The sequence below is a fragment of the Aspergillus fumigatus genome, chromosome 5 (assembly GCF_000002655.1).
Source record: "Aspergillus fumigatus Af293 chromosome 5, whole genome shotgun sequence".
Classification (NCBI taxonomy): domain Eukaryota; kingdom Fungi; phylum Ascomycota; class Eurotiomycetes; order Eurotiales; family Aspergillaceae; genus Aspergillus; species Aspergillus fumigatus.
In genome coordinates, this window is record NC_007198.1 from 1,842,312 (window position 1) to 1,865,090 (window position 22,779).

Sequence of the window (22,779 nt, forward strand, 5' to 3'; positions counted from 1 at the left end):
AGACGATAAGGTGGACGCCGGTCAACGCACCCAAAGCATTGTCCGAAGGACAGGAGACAACAGGAAGAAGCCTATACAGGACAAACGAGGCCCAAGGAGAAACCAAATGCAAAAGCATGTCATAAACTCCCTCCGAACCGTACCCTGATCTAACACCTTACGACAAGAGAAGCAAAGTATGGACCCGATGAAACAACGCTCATGCCTTCCCTGTTTGAAACGCCCCCATGACTCCACCTGGACCACCAGGAGTTAGTGCACCACCTATATTGCCACCGTGATGTTGAGGAGTTTGACGACCAGTATTGGGTGTGCTCGGTGTCCCGGCTGCTGAATAGATGGTGGCTCCATTGAGATTCGGTGTTTGGTGAGGTTGCATATGATATGTCATTGCTGGCATTTGGCCGTTGAGACCCCAGATCTGCCCCGAATACTTACCCTCATCGATTTTGCCATTGAAGATCAGCTGACGCATCTTCCAGTAGATCTCGCCCGTGACGAGTGAGTCAGACCCTGCCTGATGCGCAATGCCGACCCGTTTCACACCGAGCTCGTCTGCAATATCCTGAAGACCGGACTTTTGGCCCAGGTTCGTCAAGATCTGCGCGGCGGCTGGAGTCAGCGGCGAATCGTTGACAGCTTGATTGCGTCCTGCATGTTTCATCAAGTATTTGATGTCGTATAGCGACGGGAAGAAAATCTTCAGAAGTGTGTGGAAATCCTCCTCGTTTTCTGGCAGAGGTTTGCACAACATGATCTTCATCAGGTAGCCAAAGTCGTAGCCAGAATGGAACGAAACCCAATGTACATCGTCGAGTAGGACGAGTCCCGAACTGATCAGAAGGGCTCCGAATTCGAAAGGATCGATCCCGTTCTTTTCATGCATATTGAAGTCAATGCCGGCCTTGGCGAGCATGGCCGTTGATTCCTGCGCATACATGTCGTTCTCTAATGAAAAGCGGAAGTTGAACTGCCATGTGCAAGGGGCGGGTACCAGGCTGTTTCCCAATGGCTGTCCATTTGCATCTGTAGCATTGGGCGGAGGGACCTCCCCGTCGGCTGAGAACAAGGTGATACCGAGTTGGATCATTTTCAAGAGGTCAACGTTGCATCGAAGGGTCTGGTAGTGATAATCCGCTTTATTCGTAAATGATCCAATGGGACGAGCGACAATTCCAGGGAACTCCGTATCCTATGCGAGGCATCAGTACTTTTGTTCCTTAATCACCCCCCGGGATCGTCATCCCAATACGGACATACCATGCTGATATAAGGATACTTCTCGACCAGCTGCCGTAACACGGCCATCTCCTGGGCCAGATTGTGTTTCCATACATCCCGTATCCGAGTCTTCACACCGCCTGCTTTTGTCTCGAGAGCTAACCGGCCATCATGAGTTTGAAGTAATTGCTGTTGCTGCATCTGTGCCCCTCTCGCAAAACCAATCTGGGCCGCATGGCTCGCCAACCCAGAGCCCCCTCCATCGCCAGCCCCCGTAAACCCAGCAACGGACATGCCGTTCGCAATCCCTGTCCCTGATAATGTAAAAGGATTGATATTAGTGTTGGGGTTGCCGGCCGCAAAACCAGGGTGGCCGCCAAGGGAGGGAGGAGGGAGCGCCGTGTTGGCCGACTGGGCGTGGGCCGGATGATGTTGAGCTTGCTGCTGTTGCTGCTGTTGCTGCTGCTGTTGTTGGAGATGCGCTTGTTGCAAATGTGAATAAGGACCACTCAGGCCAGAAGGCCCGTATCTGCCGACAGGAGGTGGCATATTGTCGTGTGCAGCGCGGGGTTGTAGTCAGTCATCTGATAATCAGAGGAGTTGGAATCGATGGGGTCCCAGTTTCGCGCTGGAGATTCCCTCGCCGGTGCAAGACCACAAAGGCGGACAAGCTCTCGTCGCCGAATTAGGTCTAGCGCAGCTGTCCGAGTGCCAAGCCCTGTTCCTCTCGTCCTGTACAGAGTACAGCTTCAACTTCTCACGTTTCCTCGTCGGTGGAGATCAATCCAAAATTATACCTCACTTCCATCTGTTCTTGCGAACCTCCGGAACTTCGGAAACACACTCTGGCCTCCGTTTCCTTTCTACCCGTCAAATCCGCATACGTTCCTCCCGTCCTCATCATCCAACATGGCCAACCCCACCGGTTTCGACATCAATGAGTTCAAGGCCGCGGCCTCCCCTCGCTCGGTCTACGCCAAGAGAGATCCCTGGGCCCGATAGTACGATTCCAATCATAACCAACTGTCCAATTGATGGTATACTAACCCTTCCCTAGTGAAGCATGGAGATACACCGGCCCCTTCAGCCGCTTCAACCGCTTTAAGCGTATCTTCCCCGGCTTCGGTATTGCCAGCGTCGCCTTCGCCGGTTACTGCGTATACGAGCACTTCTTCCTCAAGGATGAGCACCACCACGGTGAGGGGCACCACTGAGCGTGTCTTCCGGGGATGACATGGGATGCATGGGAGTCAAGGCAGAAGCACGGATACCCCGGTTAAGGTTGGATGCGTTTGCCAAGGTGGATGGAGAGGAATGTCTTCATTGTCGTGGGGCTGGCTGTGCGCTTTTTGTACCAGTCAGCAAGTCAGGTAGGCTGCGCTGCCGCTGCCGCTGCCGTCGGGTTGGCGATGACGAGGCTTTCGTCTTAGAGATGGCGCTTAGGATGATTGATTTGATCGATGTACATATTCTCTTTGTTCTGTTACACCAAAACTGCTGGTCTTTCTTTTATCTACTGTTCTACGCTGCTCATAGGGTGGTCTTTCTTCGGCACAATATTTGGATGTGCAAAATAAGGAATATGAATTGCCTTGGATGAAGGCTTAGAGTCGTCAAATGCATTAACTTTTCAGGTCATAATCCGCAGCCTCTCCTGTCTATACATAAAAAGAATGATCTGAAGTATCCAATTACTGCAGGCCATTTATTCCTCAAAGACCAATGCAACACCATCGTCACCAGCGGTGACAACCCGCTTCCCATCAAACCCTTGAACAAAGCCCATAATGCCTCCCGACTGCTCCCCTTCTCCGTTCTCCACGAGGCCCAAATGACCCTTCCACTCTTTCAACAACCCCTCCGCTGCAGCTGCGGTTCCGCCCCGAGCATCCCAACGTCTGACGACGCCGTCCATGCCGACGGAGGTGAGAAGCCACGGGCGTCCCTGGGTAGCCGCGGCAGCGGGGCGACTTGCGAGAGCGGCCAGGTTCGTCTGAAGGAACTCCACCTTGACGACCGCAGCTCCCTCGTGGGCCTCCTTGATATGCCGACGTACAGCGAACCGGTGCGCGGCATCGAACAGCGCGATTGAGCCGTCGACCGAGCCAGCAGCGAGAAGGGTCAATGGCGGAGAGGAGAAAGAGAGTGTCTCGATGCCATCGCTTTGAGCCTGCAGCGAGGCAATTATTGTCCCAGCAGCGGAAGCACCGCTTGCGGCTTGATTGGCGGGACCTTTCGCCTTGGACTTGGCGGCGCCACCGGCGGAGACAAGGCGAGGAAGACCAACTACCTTGATGTGGCCCTCGGCTCCTCCAACAGCGGCAATACCACCGCCCGGAGAGATCGCTATGGAATACAACCCACCATCGACGGCAAAACGCTGATCCTCGGCGGTCAGGCCGACGACGGCGCTGGTACCAGCAGAATAGGAGATACCGGCGGCCGCTGCAGCGCCCCAGACATCATATACGTAGAAGCTGCCGTCTTCGGAGACAGTGGCGAGCAGATTACCATCGGGGGTCCACGCACCAGCTGTGCAGGAAGCAGTGTGCTGGAAGAAGGTCTGGATCATGGAGATGGGCTCAGCAGAGTCGTTGTGGTTGATGCGGAAGACCCAGGCGCTACCGTCGTTTGCACCAATGGCGATAACATTCTGCTTCTCCTCGTCGTTATTCGGACAGGGGCAAACGGCAACCCAATTGATCTCCTCGACCTCCTGAGACTCCGCCACGAATTCCCACGAGAGTCCGGTTAACTGGGGCGACTTATCGCGCCATGCCCGCAGGCGACCGTCCAAACCCGCCGTCACGACGTACTCTCCCTTCGGTTCGGTGAACGCGACTGCATTGACGGTATCCGTGTGTCCATCCAGTTTGGCAATGGGCGTCAACGACGTCCGTTCACCCTTTGGTTGCGGATTCGACTCGTAGCTCTGGGGAAGGACAGGCCGCTCGTCGCGCGGCGTCGAATCGAAAATGTACGCGGTATCGTCGCCAGACCCGGTAATAACGATATTGTTGTGAATGGGGTGTTGCGCGACGCAGAATACGGAGTCTGAGTGGACGTCAAAGTGAGCTGAAGAGTCGTTTTGCAGTGTAATCTCTTGGTCCTCGTATGTCATGGCTTGGTCGTCGTCCTCGGGATCCGACTCCATAGGGTGGTCTTCATCGCGAGTGAAGATCTCTTCCGCCTCATCGGGCTCAATGTAGGCATCTTGGTCTGCCTCATGGTGGGGGTCTTGTGAAGCGGACATTTTGAAGGTTGATGACGGCTTGGAAAGAGCAAGAAACTGACCACTGGAGAGGGCGGAAAGATGAAGAGAACGTTCTTGGAAAAGGCGCTGATCCGGAAGTCTTATCGCCCCTCTTATTGTCAGAATACACTGCACAAGGTCCTTCAAATCCTTATACAGAAAAGCTCTGAATGTTTTTTTTCCTCCTGCTGATCAATCAGTATCTGTTCCATAAGTTCAACACACCGCTTAGAAATTCATTTTCTCCCCGCGACTCCTGTCAAACAATGCAAACAAGCTTTTCGCCGTTTTTGTAGTGTAGACTGAACTACTGAGGAATTGCAATTTTCTGTATGTTAAATATACCATAGTATGAAAAAAAAAATGCACGCTATATTTCGGGGATTATCTACAGGACATCAGATTCTAGAGTGAATGGTTTATAACTTGGCCCCAGCCTGTCTCCTCAACTCCTTCTCCTGGTCACGGAGCAATCGGCGCAAAATCTTGCCGCTCGGACTCTTGGGAATAACATCGATGAAGCGAACTCCTCCCTTGAGCCATTTGTGTCTAGCTTTGTGGTCCTCCACATGTTTCTTAATAGATTGGATAATAGCTTCATCGTCATTGCCAGCGGAGGCAGACTTGACCACGATGGCCTTGGGCACTTCACCAGCGGCCTCGTCCGGAATAGCGATCACGGCACAGTCTGCGACTGCTGGGTGGGTGAGCAAATGAGCTTCGAGCTCCGCTGGAGCGACTTGTAGGCCCTACGATGTATTAGTCAATTGAAACTGAGTGCTAGTGAAGATATACAACTTCGGGGGTAACGGACCTTGACCTTGATCAACTCCTTGATTCGATCGACGATGAAGATATGCTCCGTGCCCTTTGGGCTCACCCGAACGACAGCTTCATCACCGGTGCGCATCCATCCGTCCTCGAATGTTTCCTTGGTAGCTTTCTCATTGTTCAAGTAACCCAAAACCACACTTGGGCTGCGAACGACGAGTTCACCAGGTGTGTCGTAGCTGGTTACCTCCTTGCCCTCGGGGGTCATGATGCGTACCTCAACCCCAGGCAGCAAGGTGCCGGATGAGCCGAGAAATACGTCTGTGGGATGGGTCGAGCAAACGACAGTCGACGTCTCCGTGAGACCTACATTGTCGGGGTTAGCGTCTGACCGGATATCTTGTGCTTTGATTTGAGTCAATGCTTACCGTAGCCTTGACGAATTATGACTTTGGGATAAATCTTATTGAAATCTGCCGCCGTCTCCATTCCTAGTGGTGCTGCACCTGTGAACAACGATGTGACAGAGCTCAGGTCGAACTTGGAGCAAATTTCCTGGCTTCTCAGCATGGTAATAATGATGGGAGGAACCTTGGAGAAGGAGGGATCCTCGGTCAGCATTTGTTCTATGGTATCTTCGCTCTACGAGTTGACACCACTTACCAAGAAGAGAGACGTTATCTTGAACTGTTGAATTGCAGAGAGATACGATTTGAGCTCGAACTTCGGCAGGACAATGACTTGGTCGCCTCTGAACGGCCCTGAATGGCAAATAACCACCAGCGCGTAAATGTGACTGTAGGGCAGCAGACCCAGTGCGATATCAGTGTATCGTGGTCCGCCGGTTGGAGTCAGGGAGTCCCGCCATGTTTTCTCGCACGCCGTAATCTGCAAGGTATTCGCGATGACATTGCGGTGAGAGATCATGACTCCTTTCTAAGAACGAAATAAAATGTCAGCGTAGTGGGGACGTACAGTGTGATCTTGATTACTTACAGGCAGACCCGACGTTCCACTGGAGTAACACAGGAAAGCGGTTCTACGAGCGCCCTCGCCTGCGCTCCAATTCAACCTTTCCACTTTGGGGAGCAATTTCCCCTTCTCTATCAATTGCGACACGGTCTTGAAGCCCAGTCCGGCTTCCTTTCCACCTCCGGCCTGTGGCGGTACTTCCAGCAAATAAATCCGGTCCTTCGGGAGGCCGACCATTGCGGCGGCTTCCAGAGATGTAGGAAGCAGAGGAGCGCATGTAAACAACGCCTTTGCCTTGGAGTCAAGCAGCTGATGCTTCAGTTCAGCCGCCGAATATGCAGCGTTGGCCGGTGACACGACACCGCCAAGCTGGTGGACAGCCCAGGATAAAGGCAGCGTGTCAATCTAGAATAGTCAGCAAACCATAATCAACTTTGGCAATTCCTGAGCGATCGAGAATCAAGTACTTACAGTGTTCAAGCTGAAAATTGCCAGAGTCTTGTCCCATTCGGTACCGCTGTTCGGTGCCCAATTCAGCTCTCTGGCAAGCGCACGCGCCAAAAGATCGACTCGTTCAGTAACCTGGGGAACGGAGTAGGACTTCCCCGTGAGTCCGCAGGTGTACGGATCTCTCGACTGGCTAGCAGGGTGACGGCCATATTTCTCATTCAGCATAAATTCGCTGATGGGAATGTTGTCGGGAATTGGAGCGAGCTCGCCCGCCGTAGCTGGTGGGAGGAAGACCATCGTTGTTGCGTCAGTAACCTACTTGGAGGGAGAGGTTGGAGCAGGGGAGAGAAGTTGACGAAAAGGAAAAGCGAATTGGGGGCTGAAGTAGGAGGTCTTCGGTAATAATAATTAGTATCCTGATTACTGATTAGTCTACACAGCGAGTCAGCAGCTTTGGACGTAACCGAGCAGCTGGGAAGGTCTTGATTCTTAAGTAGTTGACACCGGCTTCTTTTTCGTGGCACTGCGGGGAAAGCTTCTCTGCGACTCTACTAGCTCGGTGTCTTCGGTTCAACTGGCCTCACCCGTGTTGCCTTGCCGAAGATATGCAGAGCAGACATGAACACGAGATTGATGAAAACCCTTCCTATTCAATTACCAAGGTTAACTGTTTATATTCATTGTTTGAAATACATATCATGCAGATATGACTAGTTTTCTGCCGGCATACAGGGATCCCAATCCCACAGGGGCCTGTCTGTGCTGTCTGTGCTGTGTGCAGACGAAGAACAGCCGAGGGAAATCTCCAAAATCTGGACAGAGTTGGAGTCTCCAACTTGGCCTCTTCAAATTGGAGTGGCTTGTTGAAGGGCCCACAGCAACTACATTTGCCTAGGACTAACTAGTACTAACCCGCACCAGTACAATTTAGCTCACGGATCTACTCCGTACAGATCCACAGCTGGGGGGTGCTTGACAACTACGGTTCTAAACTTGTAGTACAAGAGAATGATGCGGTCATCGCATTTACTATTTCTTAAATAGAAGGAGCACAGCATCATCTTTTAATATTGCACAAGTCATGCTCTCAGAAAAATATATATTCCTCAAAATGCCAAGAATCTCTGATCAACCCTGCTCTTAACCAGTGGTATACACATTATCGTCGAAGTATGCCGGAGTCATTGGATGACTTCAACGACTACTTCTTTTTGTTATTGACATAGGCAGCCAACTGTCCTCTCTCTCCGCTGCCTACTTTGATCAGTGATTTTTCAGCTCAGGACTCTGCGTTAGTAGGTAACTTGTCCATGGTAAGCACTTCGATTCGATCTATGATGAGAACGGCGATCATGATACGTCCTTGGAACTGGGATTGAAAATCTTCCAGAGAAACGTCACTACTCTGTAGAGATTGATGCTTCTTGGGTGCATTAAAACTTCCTTTCTTCCCATATTCTCCTTTAAGCTCTTTGAAAGAGTCCCTTAATTTGGCCCGTTCGGTTTTGGTTCTATTTATCTTGATCAGATCCTTAGCACCACCTTATCATAGCTATATTCAGAAAAGTTGAGCTACAGCTGCATCTCTTGCACTTCTGTCACATTCTATAGGAAGTCCTCTCACAGTTGCTAATCTTCCTGCGATTCGAAGACTCTGCAAACATCAATTACCATCCTGCTGCCTCTTTCCCTTCAGGGTAAGGCGCCAGTCTCGTGACTGTCGGTGATTAGGATCCCAGGCAAGAGAATAGCTCTGTCTTCATCTCTCATCTTCTCATCCCTCAGGCCTCAGCTTAGCAGTTCTATCAGCTTCCATGAGAGGAGCATCAACTATGCACTCTTGAGAGACTTACGGATGTGATTCGTTTCGCTTTATTGATACCTGCCAGCTTCTCGCCTCCGTCCCGGGGACTTTCCAATTGCGAGCTGGGTCTGACCGGCTGCTATCCTCTTATATACTTGCTTCAAATCCCTATTACCATTGTGTCTATCTCCCCAATACTCGATTCCTGTTGGTACAAGTTCAAAGACCCTAGAGACGGTTCAGGTTTGCAGCCTGAAATATACCTTTACGACGTCAATCCACCCACAATCGCTACTAGAATTATTAGAAGCTGTAAGTGAGTGACGCAATTCCACATGCAATTTCTCTTATAGACGCCAGATCCATTCCGATTCAGAAAAACATCGTATATTACAAGGCGATATAGTATGAGCCCAAGCAAACCGACAAGAGCTTCGGCACCAAAGCCAAAGCCCGCGAGGGCGGGTCGTGTACAAAAAGCTCGCTCCAGAGGTGACGAGTCCAATTCATCTGACCTCCTGCTGTGCTGCTCGTCTTCGAGCCTCTCACACATATCTGACCTTTATCAGTCTCACCTATTAGTGCTGCCCCTCAAATAGTAACTGAAAATGGTGCTACTGAACCAGTCGATGGCCAGCCTCCTGCATGGGCTGAGGTTTGTAATCACCGAGCCCAATAAAGCATTGGCTGACCCTGGCTTCAAGTGCCGTCCAGAGCTCTGTGATGCTCTTCCCTGGTTCCGTGCAGTTCAAGGTGGTTCTTACCACTGTGACCATCTGTGCTGGGGTTTCCTGCTGGACGCTGACTGTGGTATTCGCTCATACATCGATGAAGAGGTGATAGTTACGAGGGTGTAAGTGCAATCCTAATTTTACAGCATTCCTACTTGCCGTATCTAACGATATTAGTGGAGGGGGGTGCACTAAGGATGTAGAGGGCAACCTCATCCTAGTCAGAGATCAAGGCAGCGAGGACAGTGCCGTCAGTAGTCTTATCAATAGTATGAACTTGAAGGTTCCAGTGGGCCTTATTATAGGTGAATTCTCTTTGTTGCCGCCAGAATATCCCTTCTGATTTGAGAATTAGGAGACCGCAACAGACTTCTCGGAAGGAAGCTACCACACCGATACAACGTAATGGACTACTTTCGGGTTACGGACGTCTGGTACGAAAGGATCGGAGGCAAAGTGGGAGCCAAAGTTCGCTTTGAGAAGCTGAGCCTTTCTACGAAGAGCTGGTGGGCAGCCAAAGGCTCTTCTGCTCCTGTTCCATATCATCAGCGCCCTGAGATTCAGGCCGAGTTCAACCGCTGTGCCACTTGCCAGACAGCTGTTCCACGTATATACAATGAAGGCTGGATGTGCCTGCAACCCACCTGCGACAGCTTCTGGAAACTCCACGGCTTCGAACCCCCTGTGGACCTTACGTTCCATGCCAACTTCATTGAAGCACGAACTTCTCCTGATCCAGAAGTTGTGCCACACCACGACCTGGTACCCAATCTGCTACAAACGTTAGAAGAAGACGGAGAAGGCGTCAGCTATTCTCGAATCGCATGGAAGGGCATTGTCTGTCCACGTTGCCAAAAGTGCATATCCCGGAAGTATTGGCACGGCTGGAAATGCACAGATGAGCTCATTCCGATGTCGGGAAAAGGCGAGACAGGCTGCACATTCGAGAAAATGCTGACAGTGCAACCGGTTTCCCTACGATCTGTTATTGATGACTTTGGCCTTGGGCCGCTTAAACGCGCTTATCATTTTGACGGCAGATTTGCCATACCAGACATTGATGATAAGACGCTATTTCCGTACAGAAAACTGACGTACCGAATTCCAGGTGTAGGCAGCATTACTCACTTTGTCGCTAACAGAATAATTAACAGTCGTCCTGACGGGCCCAACGATCTATTTCGACAGCTACAAGTTGCTGACCTTGGGCTGCGCCGCTATCCATTGCAGCACAGTGTTGGTAAGCGAGCGAACTTTGTCTAAGACCATCCTTGTTCTTCTGACCAACCAATCTTCAGTTGCTGGAACCCTCACCGCACACTTTGCTGTGAACTATGTGAGTTGCTCATGGTGTGCTTTGTCGTCTTGCAACGCTGAACATTCCCAAAGGGGATGCCATATAAATATATTGTTTCAGTTGACTCCAGGCCCTTCACCGATGCTCCGCATGAAATCATGCGGGCCTTGGGCCGATTGACGTGGGCAACTGAGCGAGCTGTAGCTGGAAGTGGAGATGCCTTCCTCCCTCCAAATGAGCTGCTCATGCTTGGCTACTTTGAAGACATGAAGATTGGGGTAGGTTGAATGCTGTGTCTGTGCCGGAGCGGATTGCTGATGCCACACAAGTATCATGACGATGGGGAGTCGTCTCTCGGACCAACGATTGCCACGCTTTCCCTGGGTGCCAAGTCGGTCATGTCAATTCGGATGAAGTACAAGTACTACAACGGCTTGTCGAAAACCAAGACACTCTTGAAAGATGACCCCGTATTGGTGGGTTGTAGGATGGAAGCCGAACGACGGAGCCTGAAGGGTCAACTGGCAAACGGTGAGATTGACCGGACGACATATGATAGTCTACGACGCAAGACCTTGCAGAAGGGCAAATGCGGAGAGGCTCCCATAGAAATCAAGATGGAGCTGAACCATGGAGACTTGGTAGTCATGCACGGCGAGAACCTTCAGAAGTACTACGAGGTAAATGAATCCCCAAAGCCGTGCCTTATCAAGGAAACGATACTGATGCTTTGATAGCATGCGGTGACTCCAGACAAGAAGCTACGCTTCGCTCTTACCGCTCGTTATATACAACCAAACCACGTTGAACCGGAGCACCTGCCGAAAGGAGAATTTACACTGAGACCTGATCAAATATATGATGGGAAATAAAAAGCTTCCCACCTTGAGCTATAAAAGTTGTATCTTCGCAATATCTCGACGAATGCTTGGCATTTTTATGCTGTTTTATTTCGATTCGATGCGCAGGTCTTCCGCGATCTTGTTCTATTTTCCAGTTTGCCATTGTGATGTCTATTTCGACTCTGAGATGCTTTGCTCTCCATGATGTATTATTTACGGACGCTTATATACTTAGCTGTTGAATCTCGTCACCCTTTCCCCCAAAAGCAAGTTCAGATCAACCTCCGGAGGGTCGATTTCATAGTTGCAAATATATTGTACTAGCTGCGGGCATGAGATTACGAGCATGAGGGAAACAGGCACACATGTTATAATTCAGCCTACCAGAAGAACCACCGATGCGTAAGGTACCTCTGACGACGTGTAACTTGAACCCGACGTGAACTGGGATACTGGCGTAATCCAGAAGTTGTATGCTTCCCACTCGGGCTTCCCCGTTGACGGAGCAGTTTGAACTTTCAAAAGTGGAACTAACAATATAGCGTCAGTGATGATTGGTGCAACAATGGACTTGTCTGAGTCAATGAGCCAGATCGTGGTTCAAATATTTCACCAATGATTGCGTGTTGGCTGTGCGATGGGCGCAGGAGCTGAGGGAGGATCTGTCGGCCATTTGCAGCCTTGGTAAGTCCTTTCTGTCTTTTCCCGTCTTTTATTTTTCTTATTTGCTTCATATCGAGATAATTATATTGATATTGAATACTCTCTATATCTTGCTGATTCTACCCAGTAGTTCGTTGTTTCCCCGCAGCTCACGTGGCTCCGCGGTCCCTTGGGCCATGACAAAGCATGAGAGCACACAACACGTGGGGAAATCATAGTTAGTTATTATTATTACTGTATTGTCGCCCTTAGCCGTTTGCTTGTTAGCTTTTCGAACTGGACCTAACCCCAAGCCCCTTCCGAGTTCCACTGGATTGCTCCCGTGTGGACTGTCGCCTAAGGCCCAAAGGCTTAAAGGGATACGTGACGATCGGTCCACCCACCTGAGCCTCAAATAATCTCACAGCAAGGCTTCTTTTCTCCCTTCCAAACACATCGGGTTGTTCCTGAGAATCTAATCCATGTCGGATTTTCTCCTTCTCCATTTTCTCCTTTTAATTTGATCGAGTTCGACTGTCTTTTGTCTCCGTTGTCCCGCGACAGTCGACTTGCGCTGCGTTCACCGCAGCACCATCTCGAACGCCAAGGGAGTCTGAGACTCCATAGGGCGGGTTCGCAGTCCTCTTCATCGGTCGCCATAAAGCCCACGGTCGCGTGATTTTGCAGTCCTCTGGCTTCACTAGCCGTGGACTTACGTAGCGAAAATGGCTCATTATCAGAATGGCCATACGCCCTATTACAGCCAGTCCAACAACCCTACCTCGTCTACGCAGCCTCCCTCGTCGAGTCGCTATGACCACTACAATGCACAACAACAGAGCGCAAATTCTCAATTACGGCGGATGCCCAGCTATAACATTGGGGATGACGCGGGCCTGTTCGGTGGAGGTTCCGGTGCTCAAAACGCCCGAACCGCCAACGGGTCCACGCGATATGCCGGGCAAGCCAGTAATTATGGCACCGAGGACGAACAAGGGTCCTATAGCCTTGCGAACAGCGGACACGACGATATCTCAGGACCGCGATACGCGCATATCCCCTCCGGCGGGTCGCCGCACGTAACGCGAGACAGAGCTTCATCTCAGTCTAACTATTCCTACCAATACTCGTCTGTCGCCTCTCCGACACAGTCGGCCTATAATCCCCAGCAATATGCCCTGCCACCCACTCCGTCGCAACAGCAGCTAGGCTACAATCCCATAGCATATAACAGCTCCAGCAGCAATGCATACACCGCTGGTGCGACCGTCGCCCACCAGCCGTACAATCCAGCAGCGTATCAGTCGACAAGCCTCGCTGGATACGGGTCCCCAACTGTCCAACGACAGCCGAGTATAGCGAGTTTGTACGCACAGCCTCCGCAAACATCGCAGCCATATTCTTCTCAACAATCCCTGCCACCTCCACCTCCTCCTCGAGGGCCCGATCATCCCTACGGAAGTCGCGCATCCGCCCCGTATCGGATTGACTCTCCAGCAACCCAGTTTGGCTTTCCCACTCAGTCCTCTGCATCTCTAGCCTATAATGTCGCCTCTCCCATTGGCCCCACCGCACCTTATCCTTCCACAAGCTCATTGACATCAACGACGATTGCATCAACCTTCACTCGCTCCCACCCCCACAGCTCGCAGTTTCCCCTCTATACCGCACAATCGCCCCACCACTCGGATGCAGCTATTGCGCCGCCTTATCCGGACGAGCTCCCTCCAGAACCACCTGCGCACTCGACACCTGCGGAAGACTTATACGGTAAACGACAGAGCTTCGGCCGTCGCGGGTCGGGACGGTCGCTGCCTACGCCTCCCATTCAACAAGCACAATCGCAGATATCTCCGCGCCGGACAGATGCCTTGACTCGGCATCCCCAGTCGCGGCCCTTGCCCGGCCCACCAGTCGACGCGGACAGCGATTCGTCGCCGCTTGATGATCTTAATGGGGTCGGTGGCCGAGATCCGCGGTCGGACCGACCGGTGGGTTATGGCGATCTGATGAGGGAAGTGGAAGCGGCTGTGATAGATAATCGTATGAGTCGGGAGACACGCTATAACACCAGGCCACCGCGTGTTGACGCTCAGAGCTCCCATCACGAAGAATATGACCCTAGCCCTTCCGTCACTGCCACCTCGAGTATGCGCTTGTCTCCTGACGAGAGGCATACGCACACAAACGGCACATTAGCGACGGGCACAGGCCAGTATGTTAACTATGATGCGTACAGCGATGACAGTGATGCAGAAGCCGCGGCCGGGCTTGCGATGCTGCAAATGGCAGACGAGGAGGACAGGATACAGGCCGAGCGGGAGCAAGCGCGCACACGGCGGGAGACTAATGCATCAATCATCAGTGCCTATGGCAGCCATTCGTCAGCGCGAGCGCCATCACCTCGTCGAGATTCTCGTCAAGATGAACTCCATTTCGCGACCAATACGACCTACGGCAGCAATCATTATGAGCGCTATCACTACGATGCTGACATGGATGAACATGCTGACGAGACTCACAATGAAGGCGTAGATCAAGCCACAAGGCTCGCCCCCTCGGGCTCGCTCCGCAGCTCCAACCTTTCTGCGGACGACCGCGGCGAGTACTCGGACGACTATGACTACTATCCTGTACCCGATGATCAAGTACACCAATATTATGACTACATTTCCGCGGCGCGGGTCGATGCTGCAGGCACTGGTGGCCTGTCAGAACCTGGCGCCTACGAGCGTCGGATGAGCTTCGACTACGGTGACGAGGCTGACGCCTATCCCGATGATGTGCATCACTCAGGAAGTGAAGGATCCGATACAGGAGGAATACCAGGGGAGCTCTTTTTCCATCCCGGGATGCGGCCACTGCCACCGGCCCCCGTTGAACCAGCGAATAACGCAGATCTTCTGCCCCACCTGATGCCGGCTGGGACATATAGGCCTCAAGAATCGGGTGAATACCCGGAAGAAACCCAGTATACAAGCCCTCAATACCCTGTTTCTGCGGATTCGTTTGCGTCCACCGTGTCCACACCAACATCCCAAGTGCCACGGTCGACATCTCTGTCAAGTCATCCTATTGGACCCCCGACTGACCCCCCTATCAGGTCCAAGACCGATGCGGATCGGGCGAAGTACAAGCAGCAGCTGGATTTGCTTCGACAGCAACAGCATGGCGCCTTCAAACTTGACGCGGCCCAAGAGGCTCCTGCGATACCCCTGGACCTACCCACCATCCCTGCAGGACGTCGTAAGAAGTTCAATCCGTCTAAACTGTCCTCGGAACAGTTCAGGAAATGTGTCGAACCTTGGGCGCTCAGTGCTGTTCTTGCTTGGATTCGCGATCTGTGCGAAGAGGAAACAGACCTGAGGAAATCGGCCATTGTCGACGCGATCGTCGCTTTGTTCACTCACAAGGTGCCGACGATGAATATCGCGGACGCAGAGACGCTGGCTGCGCGAGTCGTTGACAACATGCTGGAGCAGGAGGCTCTGGTGAAGGAAGAAGAATGGGTCAAATTCGGCAGAGGGACTCTGTCGGGTGTTTTGTTCCAGATTACAGGCACTGGGTGCTATTCGCCCCTGCTACATGAACAGGAGACCGAGATCCTCGGACGCTGCTATTCGCACCACTGCATGCGGACGCTGAAGAAGGTCAACCTGAAAGCGCACAAGATGGCACCGCAAAAGAAAGTCGAGGACTGGGTCACATTCTACAAGGTTCCGAAGGAAGTGTGGGAGGCTTATCCGAAGAAAGAGGTGGACCGCCAGAACAATCTGCATGAGATTGTCACGACCGAGGATGCATTCATCGGACAGCTGGACGTCCTACGCGAACTCTACCGGGATCAGTTGGCAAATATGCAGCCTGCCATCATTCCGCCAAAGAGATTACCGAAGTTCCTGAACGATGTTTTTGGAAAGGTAGATGCGGTCAAGAAGGTAAACGAGGAGTACCTCCTCGCGCAGCTCAAATACCGGCAGAAGGAACAGGGCCCGTTCATTGTGGGTTTCAGCGACATTTTCCGAGAGTGGATTCGAAAGGCTAAGATGGTGTACATTGACTACGCGGCAACGTTCCCGTACGCCAACTACCTTGTCCGTAAGGAGATGGAGAGAAATGCCCACTTTCGGCAGTTCTTGAATCAAGCTCGTGAGCACAAAATGTCGAATCGTCTCAGCTGGGATACCTATCTCAAAGCTCCCATCACTCGGATTCAGAGATACACCCTACTGTTGTCGACTGTTCACAAGAACATGGTCAAGGAGTGCGAGGAAAAGACGAACCTGGCACAAGCTATTGATGAGATCAAGGTCGTGGCCTTGGAATGTGACAACAAAGTCGGTGAGACAAGCAAGAAGGTTGATTTGATGGAATTGTCTGCCAAACTGCAACTTAGACCGGAGATGAAGAAGGAAGTAGAGCTGAATCTGCAGCATCTTGGTCGCGAAATCATCTACCGAGGAGACTTGCAGCGCCCTGGCACACGCACTCGATTCCTCGTGGACACACATGCCATTCTTTTCGACCATTACCTTGTCCTTGCCAAACTGTCCACCACCCGTGATCCGACGAGGGGCATCAAATATGAAAGCTATGATGTATCCAAGCTGCCCATTCCAATGGATCTTTTGGTACTCGAGAGCACGAATGATGATCCCGTCGTTAAGTCTTCCGTTCGAGGAGTTTCGACTGTCACTCCACCGCAAGCCACCACGCGTGGTGCAGGTGCTGCACCCCTCATTCATTCCAATAGTGGCAATTCGGGTAACTCTACTTCTTCCGGCAAGACATTGGTAGCAGCCACGGTACTTGAGAGTTCCAAAGATGACAAGATCCTATATCCGTTCAAGGTCAAACACCTTGGGAAGAACGGGACCTTTACGCTATACGCATTTTCCGCGCAGAATCGGCAGGAGTGGTGTGACAAAATCATGGAAGCTAAGACGAGACATGCTGCTGCTCTCTTCGCGCAGAACGCCGAGCCCTTCCGACTTCGCGTGCTGGCTGACACGGCCTTTGCCTCTTCCGATCATTCAGGTATCTCCAAGCGGACAGTCACCGTCAAAGGCACCCCTCTGGACCGCGCTATTCGGGAAGTCGAGGAGCGGTATGGGGGCTCAAAGTCTCGGCCTGTGCCGGTTTGCAGAACCAGCGTGCATTGCGCAACTGTATTCCAGCAGCCTCCAGGCCGGATGATGTGTGCAGTCGGTACTGATTACGGCGTGTACATTTCCGAGTACAATGACCCTCGAGGTTGGGTTCGAGTAAGTACTTTCCATTGTGGTCTGTTGGCATCTGCTAAAATTGGTCCTAGGCCATTCCGATCATCCGAGTGTCGCAGATTGCGGTCTTTGAAGAGTTCAATCTCTTCCTGCTGATTGCTGACAAGTCCCTAATCGCGTATCATTTGGACGTCGTATGTCCTGCCAGTGGTGTGTCCTCGCAAACAACAAAGGACTCTGCTCGCCGGGCGCCACAGAAGCTGTCTGGAAACCGGGAAGTTGGATTCTTTGCAGCAGGCCATATGAAAGATCGTACCCTGGTTATGTACAAGAAGCGTGATGGACTGTCGTCCACCTTCAAGGTGCTGGAGCCCGTGCTACAGAAGTCCACCACCAGTAAGAGTCGACTGTTCCATACCCGTCGTTCCCAGACCGAGTTCTTCCGCGAATACGACGAATTCTACATCCCTGCCGAGAGCTATGGGATCAACATGTTCCACTCATCCCTGGCGATCTCCACCCAGCGGGGCATCGAGATCCTCACCCTCGACAAGAAGCAAACCTGGTCCGTCCCCGATTTCCGGTCGGAAGCTCCAGAGGCACAAGCCCAGCTGAGCAGCATCGCCAACCGCATCAGTAACCTGCGTCCCCTGGGCATGTTCCGCCTAAGCGACAGCGAATTCCTCGTCGCCTACACCGACTGCGCTGTATACGTTAACAAACACGGCGACGTCTCCCGCAGCGTCATCATGGAGTTCGTCGGCCGCGCCCATTCCGCCTGTTTGTACGGCAAGTTCCTGATCCTCTTCAATGACGACTTCGTCGAGGTCCGCAACGCCATGAACGGCCGCCTACGGCAGGTTATCCCAGGCCACAATGTCGTCTGCCTCGACGACGGGAGCGCTCTCCCCGGGTCCAGCGCAAACACCGTCCCGACTAACTCAGGGACCTCCATCAATCTAGCCAGCGGGCTCTCGAACGGCGTCGCGATGGCCAGTAGTGGCCGCACCGTCAAGATCTGCATGCAGCATCCGGAATACGAACGGAGTCAGCTCGTGCTCGAGCTCATCGAGAACGAGGGACAGAAGGAGTAAAGTATCCGCTCTCTGCATCTTCGTCTATTTATCCACTTTTGAACCGATGGATCTATTCCACCTTTGTCACTACCTTCTTTGCTACCTGCGATTCACAATTCCCTTGATGCTAGATAAGCTCACGCACCACTTGTTGACTTTTTAATGTGCTTATTATACCCTCTGTCTGCGTGGACTGATCATATTCCTTCATGATTAACGATGTTCATACCAGTCTATTGATGTACATACCTCTGATTCAGATCCAACATTCGACGTACTAAATGCATTGATCTTTCCCAACTGCCGTATCTATTTAAGTCTTGGCTTCAGCACCATCGCCTCCATGGTTTATACTCCCTACATAGAGCCCGCTACGTTTCCGGATTTATATCTGAAAAAATAAACGAGGTTGTCATCATAACTGATTTCAAATCTCAGAACCCCATAATGCCTACCAGCTATGCAATATACACTCCCAAACCTAATTCACGTGAACATCGATGTCGCCCAAAACCACCAGACCCAAAGCTGACCTCCATGAAGAATGCTAAAGTAAAAGGACCAATACTAATACCAGTATTATGAGTCGAATTCGACGACTTTACTGACGACGTGGTCATGTTTTGGATCCGATGTCTGTCGGGTTGACGTGTCTGCCTGCGAGGCATGGCTCGCTTCGCCTGAACCCCGATGACCGTCTTTGCCATCGATGAGCGAGGCAGAATCCTTCTCACGGACACTGAGCACTTCGGCTCCCTCGAGGAGGTCACGATCTGCGTCGCGGACGCTGCGGCGCTCAGGGTCGGCGCCGTATGCCCCGGCGCCCCAACTGGCTATTCCTCCGACCATGGTGGCCGAAGCGGCGGCGCCGGTGCGGGGATCGAAATCGTCCTCCTCGTCTTCGTCGTCTTCGTCTCGGTTGAGTGCATTGCGCTCCAGTTCCCGTTGGGCCTCGTCCATTCGCTTCTTGACCTCGGCGGCCATTCGGATCCCGTCGGAGACGATGTTGTCCAGGACGCCACGGAGACCTTTCCCCGGGGGAACGATGCCGCCAGATGCCCCACCAACAGGTGCACCTGATACGGTGCTACCTGGGGCTTTAGCAGTGCCGATGTTTGAGAAGGTGGTCAGATTAGACGAGAGGGACATGGTTGTTGATGCAGGGTGGGGATGATCGGAAAGACGGAAGGACTGGGGGAAGAAGGTCTCGAAGAATTGCTCCAGCAGCTCATCAGCCAAAATGACCATTCGGAAAGTGGGGAGGGTGATATGAAGGGGATTGTTGGGATCAAGCGCTGGATTGGCAGCTTCTGATGTCTTGCGATTATGCTCTGTGTTGGCATCCGCATCGTGCTCGTTATCCGGCGCTTGTGACGGAGGAGCTTCCTTGGGATTTTTGTTCTCTTCCATGTCGATAAGATCCTCCTCGTCATCATCTCCAATAGCAAACGAATCCAGCTTGTCAGCTGCTTCATTTGTATCATTCGCAGTGTCGGTTGTCTTGCCCTCGGGTTTGCTAGGATCAGCATACTCGAAACATCGACGGATGAACGAGCTGACGCTACCGAGGAATCTTTCATCGGTGCTCAGCTTATCCCGTTCTGGGTGGTTCCGGTCATTCAAATCCTCCAGAGATTGACTCGGCGTGATGGTACCGTCGAAACCTCGGCGAGAAAGGAAGAGCAAAGCTTCTGACATCCGGAGTATGCCTTCCCGGTCGATCTTTCCATCGCCATTGTCATCATACAAATCAAAAAAGTAGTTAATGCTATTCATGATATCCCGCGTGCCCTTCAGCCGTGCAAGGCCATTTACCACGTTTTGCAAGCTCAGGCCTTCGGACGGATCCGTCGCCCATTTACGGAACAGTCTTTGCATGAATTCGTGGTCTGCAGGTTCGGGCTTATGGTTCGCTCCGGATGTCCATTTGCCGAAGCCTCTAAAGCTTCCATTTATATCGGCCGATGACTCCTTCCGCGACGGGCCGGGAGAATCGGTAACAGCCCATTTCGCTGTAATAGCAAGGAAGTCGCGGAAAGCGTCGTAATCCATATGAGTAGGGCTAGGTCCAAGGCCGACCCGACCCACTTCTTGGTCTACAGGAGGGCCGAGTATTGAAGTTCGTTCGGCCCTTTTCTTCTCCTGGCGCTTCTTTTCCTCGTCGATAAGTCTTTGCTTCTGCTGGCGGTCATACAGCACTTCGTAGAATCGGTCATAGATCAGGCCCAGATCATCCATGCTTAGGCGTTTGCTGTCTGGGCCAAGGTTCCGAATAGACGTGCGTTTCGCAAAACTCTCAATATTCTCAAGAACCGCGTCTTTGTGCTTCTCACGCTGTTCGGTGATGGTGCTATGTGTGATACCCGAAAATTCTTTGAACGCAACAACCATCAACTCTTGGAATCGCGTGATCGCTCTTAGCTTTGGATTCTCCGATTTTGGATGTGCTGACTCATCCAAACGTGAGAAGTAAGATTTGAGGACTGAGATGAAAGACCCATCGTCCTGAACATCCAGGAGCTCTTCGCCGTTTATGCGCAGGATGGCGAGACCGACTTGAAAGAGTACCTTTGGGCCCTCTAAGAAAAAGACATCCAACACCCGGAATGCAAAAACCAGTGGCATAGAGTTGATGTATAGTGAGAGAAACCAAGGAAGGGAAACGACGGACAGCTGAACATCGGACTTGGAAAGGTGGTCCCACAATACCGGCATGGTCTTCTCTACCAATGACTCAAACACCTTCTGATCCAGCAGGGTGCCGTACATGGTTGTCGAATAGTACCCTGGCAAAAGACGATCGCACAGTACGGACAACAGGAAGAATGCTTGTGTTTCTGACATATATCTGTGCGGGTCAGCAGCGGTTGTTAGCAGGGTAGGGACTGATATACATCAACAAAGCCGCCACAACAATATTCATAGCCTGACAATATCCGATCTCCGCATTAGTCCAACTGTAAGCTGTCAGGACCCTTCGAAGCCGGCCAATGCCCTCTTCACTTTGAAAGCCAGGGTACTCGGGGAGACTCCGGTTCAGGTCCTTCTCGATTTCGTCGATCGCTAAGGACTCCCGGCCGGAGAATTTGGCCAAAGTATCAGTGTATAACTTTGGAGACCTCAGCCGCAGGTACAAGGACCCTGAGGTCACCTCCCATATCTCTCCACGTAAACGATTTGGCAGACCGACTCGGATCAGCTTATGAAAGGTCGGCTGCCGAACTAAGGTTGCATTCCGGCCATTTTCTAAATTGCAAGACATCTTAACGAAAGCTCTCTATCCATTGCAATGTTCCATACCTCTGAAGTATTCCCCCCATAGCCTCATCTTGCTGCGATCCCGCAGTTTGCGAGCATCACCAGGATAACGAAATATCATTCCCAGACCAGCATCTGGGGGTTGGCGCGCTTCAGCAGTATCTGGATTCTGGTCTTTAGCCTTGGCCCCGGAGAGCAAGTATTCCGAGTAACAGTCGTTTACAACCACCCGTAGATTCTCAATCTCCTTCATCGCTTCCCGCAGTCCCTTCTTCAAACCATCACAAAATCGTTCGCAGGCCTGCCTGCTCCCCACCAGCTGGATGGTGAATTTCTGCGGAACAAAACCCGGAGGTGGCTGCTTTCCCAGAGCGCCATTCCACGTAGTCAACGCGAGTGAGAAGACGTGACTGAGACTGTTCAGCCTTTCCACCCGCCGGATACAGCATAGCGGAAGGGTGAAGCCATTGCCGGAAGGCCCCGTGCCATTCGTCTGACCGGTCCACTGCGTAGACGCGCTGAGTGTCGCGGAAGGGGCGAAGCTAGTCGGCTGCGTGGAAAAGCAGAGAAAGCGTTCGCTCAGATGGAGTCTCCCAGCATACCGATTGCCTGGGCGGTCGAGAGGCCGAAACTGATCTCCTTGCGACGTAGATGACGGAGAGGTATGCGGAACAGGCAGGATTAACTCGGCAGTAATCTCCTGCAATGGGTTTTGGGAATCAGGGAGACGGAATTGCTGACGGAAGAGGGACGCTTTGGATGGATTGCGATCGGAGGATGTCAGAGTCGGAAGGCTGAAATTGGCCGGGTCGATAAAAGACTGGGCTTTTTGAACGAATGACGACCACTGCAACATGGTGTGCACACAGTTATTGAGAGAATGGAGGTCAAAGATAATAGGATGTTGATTCAAATCCTCCCGCTTACAACAGGTGCGGGATGCTGGGAGACAGGTCCAGCGCGAGCTGACAGCTACCGAAGCTCAGACGGCAGGTCAGACTCGGGTAGAGATTTTGGATGAAAATCCACGCTGGATCATATAGTAGGTGTGAATCATCTTATAAGCAGTCGCAGCATGCTCGAATACAGAGTGAAAGTTGCGACGAATCCCAAAGTCCGACGCTGATGTTGTTGTCAGCCGGAAGAGGGGAATGTGAGAGTGACTGTGTTCCTGGCAGGCATCAGCAATGGATCACGTGATGACCGAGTTGCTAGAGAGCGGAGCACCATGAGTCTAGTT

At 52.0% G+C, this 22,779-nt stretch overlaps 7 protein-coding genes across 7 annotated transcripts; 3 read left to right on the forward strand and 4 right to left on the reverse strand.

Annotated features, from left to right (window-relative positions):
- Positions 1–199: 199 nt before the first annotated feature.
- On the reverse strand, positions 200–1,770 carry AFUA_5G07370 (CCR4-NOT core DEDD family RNase subunit POP2; the record flags this gene model as incomplete). The annotated part of the gene is made up of 2 exons (XM_748804.1): positions 200–1,192; positions 1,261–1,770. 2 exons carry the CDS (start codon positions 1,768–1,770, stop codon positions 200–202), a joined length of 1,503 nt encoding a protein of 500 aa, XP_753897.1.
- Positions 1,771–1,830: 60 nt separating this feature from the next.
- On the forward strand, positions 1,831–2,435 carry AFUA_5G07380 (NADH dehydrogenase [ubiquinone] 1 beta subcomplex subunit 3; the record flags this gene model as incomplete). The annotated part of the gene is made up of 2 exons (XM_748803.2): positions 1,831–2,222; positions 2,279–2,435. 2 exons carry the CDS (start codon positions 1,831–1,833, stop codon positions 2,433–2,435), a joined length of 549 nt encoding a protein of 182 aa, XP_753896.2.
- A 491-nt stretch (positions 2,436–2,926) lies between these two features.
- AFUA_5G07390 (WD40 repeat domain-containing protein) lies at positions 2,927–4,474 on the reverse strand (the record flags this gene model as incomplete). The annotated part of the gene is made up of 1 exon (XM_748802.1): positions 2,927–4,474. One exon carries the CDS (start codon positions 4,472–4,474, stop codon positions 2,927–2,929), a length of 1,548 nt encoding a protein of 515 aa, XP_753895.1.
- Positions 4,475–4,808: 334 nt separating this feature from the next.
- On the reverse strand, positions 4,809–7,505 carry pclA (acyl--CoA ligase). Its single transcript, XM_748800.3, has 6 exons — positions 6,689–7,505; positions 6,242–6,622; positions 5,909–6,181; positions 5,674–5,836; positions 5,289–5,611; positions 4,809–5,223 (listed from the first exon to the last, which is right to left on the reverse strand). Exons 1-6 carry the CDS (start codon positions 6,962–6,964, stop codon positions 4,894–4,896), a joined length of 1,746 nt encoding a protein of 581 aa, XP_753893.2. The 5' UTR covers positions 6,965–7,505; the 3' UTR covers positions 4,809–4,893.
- Positions 7,506–8,446: 941 nt separating this feature from the next.
- Positions 8,447–11,854, forward strand: AFUA_5G07420 (uncharacterized protein). Its single transcript, XM_077804784.1, has 10 exons — positions 8,447–8,783; positions 8,832–8,963; positions 9,041–9,126; positions 9,176–9,324; positions 9,380–9,507; positions 9,558–10,442; positions 10,501–10,538; positions 10,592–10,777; positions 10,829–11,179; positions 11,237–11,854. The coding sequence occupies exons 2-10, from the start codon at positions 8,879–8,881 to the stop codon at positions 11,369–11,371; spliced, it is 2,043 nt and encodes a 680-aa protein (XP_077660922.1). The 5' UTR covers positions 8,447–8,783; positions 8,832–8,878; the 3' UTR covers positions 11,372–11,854.
- A 474-nt stretch (positions 11,855–12,328) lies between these two features.
- AFUA_5G07430 (putative Rho guanyl nucleotide exchange factor) lies at positions 12,329–18,579 on the forward strand. The gene is made up of 2 exons (XM_748798.2): positions 12,329–17,247; positions 17,298–18,579. Exons 1-2 carry the CDS (start codon positions 12,709–12,711, stop codon positions 18,297–18,299), a joined length of 5,541 nt encoding a protein of 1,846 aa, XP_753891.1. The 5' UTR covers positions 12,329–12,708; the 3' UTR covers positions 18,300–18,579.
- A 68-nt stretch (positions 18,580–18,647) lies between these two features.
- AFUA_5G07440 (GTPase-activating protein) lies at positions 18,648–22,743 on the reverse strand. Its single transcript, XM_748797.2, has 3 exons — positions 21,582–22,743; positions 21,176–21,527; positions 18,648–21,129 (listed from the first exon to the last, which is right to left on the reverse strand). Exons 1-3 carry the CDS (start codon positions 22,393–22,395, stop codon positions 18,861–18,863), a joined length of 3,435 nt encoding a protein of 1,144 aa, XP_753890.1. The 5' UTR covers positions 22,396–22,743; the 3' UTR covers positions 18,648–18,860.
- Between the last annotated feature and the right edge of the window lie 36 nt (positions 22,744–22,779).

Excerpts from the sequence above, each read along its gene's own strand:
- pclA (XM_748800.3), bottom strand. The coding sequence starts at position 6,964 with ATGGTCTTCCTCCCACCAGCTACGGCGGGCGAGCTCGCTCCAATTCCC. Across the intron at positions 6,623-6,688 it reads CAATTTTCAGCTTGAACACT|ATTGACACGCTGCCTTTATC; the intron begins GTAAGTACTTGA and ends TGACTATTCTAG. Across the intron at positions 6,182-6,241 it reads GTGGAACGTCGGGTCTGCCT|AAAGGAGTCATGATCTCTCA; the intron begins GTAAGTAATCAA and ends TTTCGTTCTTAG.
- AFUA_5G07420 (XM_077804784.1), top strand. The coding sequence starts at position 8,879 with ATGAGCCCAAGCAAACCGACAAGAGCTTCGGCACCAAAGCCAAAGCCC. Across the intron at positions 10,539-10,591 it reads CACACTTTGCTGTGAACTAT|GGGATGCCATATAAATATAT; the intron begins GTGAGTTGCTCA and ends ACATTCCCAAAG. Across the intron at positions 11,180-11,236 it reads ACCTTCAGAAGTACTACGAG|CATGCGGTGACTCCAGACAA; the intron begins GTAAATGAATCC and ends ATGCTTTGATAG.
- AFUA_5G07430 (XM_748798.2), top strand. The coding sequence starts at position 12,709 with ATGGCTCATTATCAGAATGGCCATACGCCCTATTACAGCCAGTCCAAC. Across the intron at positions 17,248-17,297 it reads ACCCTCGAGGTTGGGTTCGA|GCCATTCCGATCATCCGAGT; the intron begins GTAAGTACTTTC and ends AATTGGTCCTAG.
- AFUA_5G07440 (XM_748797.2), bottom strand. The coding sequence starts at position 22,395 with ATGTTGCAGTGGTCGTCATTCGTTCAAAAAGCCCAGTCTTTTATCGAC. Across the intron at positions 21,528-21,581 it reads ATGGGGGGAATACTTCAGAG|AAAATGGCCGGAATGCAACC; the intron begins GTATGGAACATT and ends CTTGCAATTTAG. Across the intron at positions 21,130-21,175 it reads GTTGTGGCGGCTTTGTTGAT|ATATATGTCAGAAACACAAG; the intron begins GTATATCAGTCC and ends TGACCCGCACAG.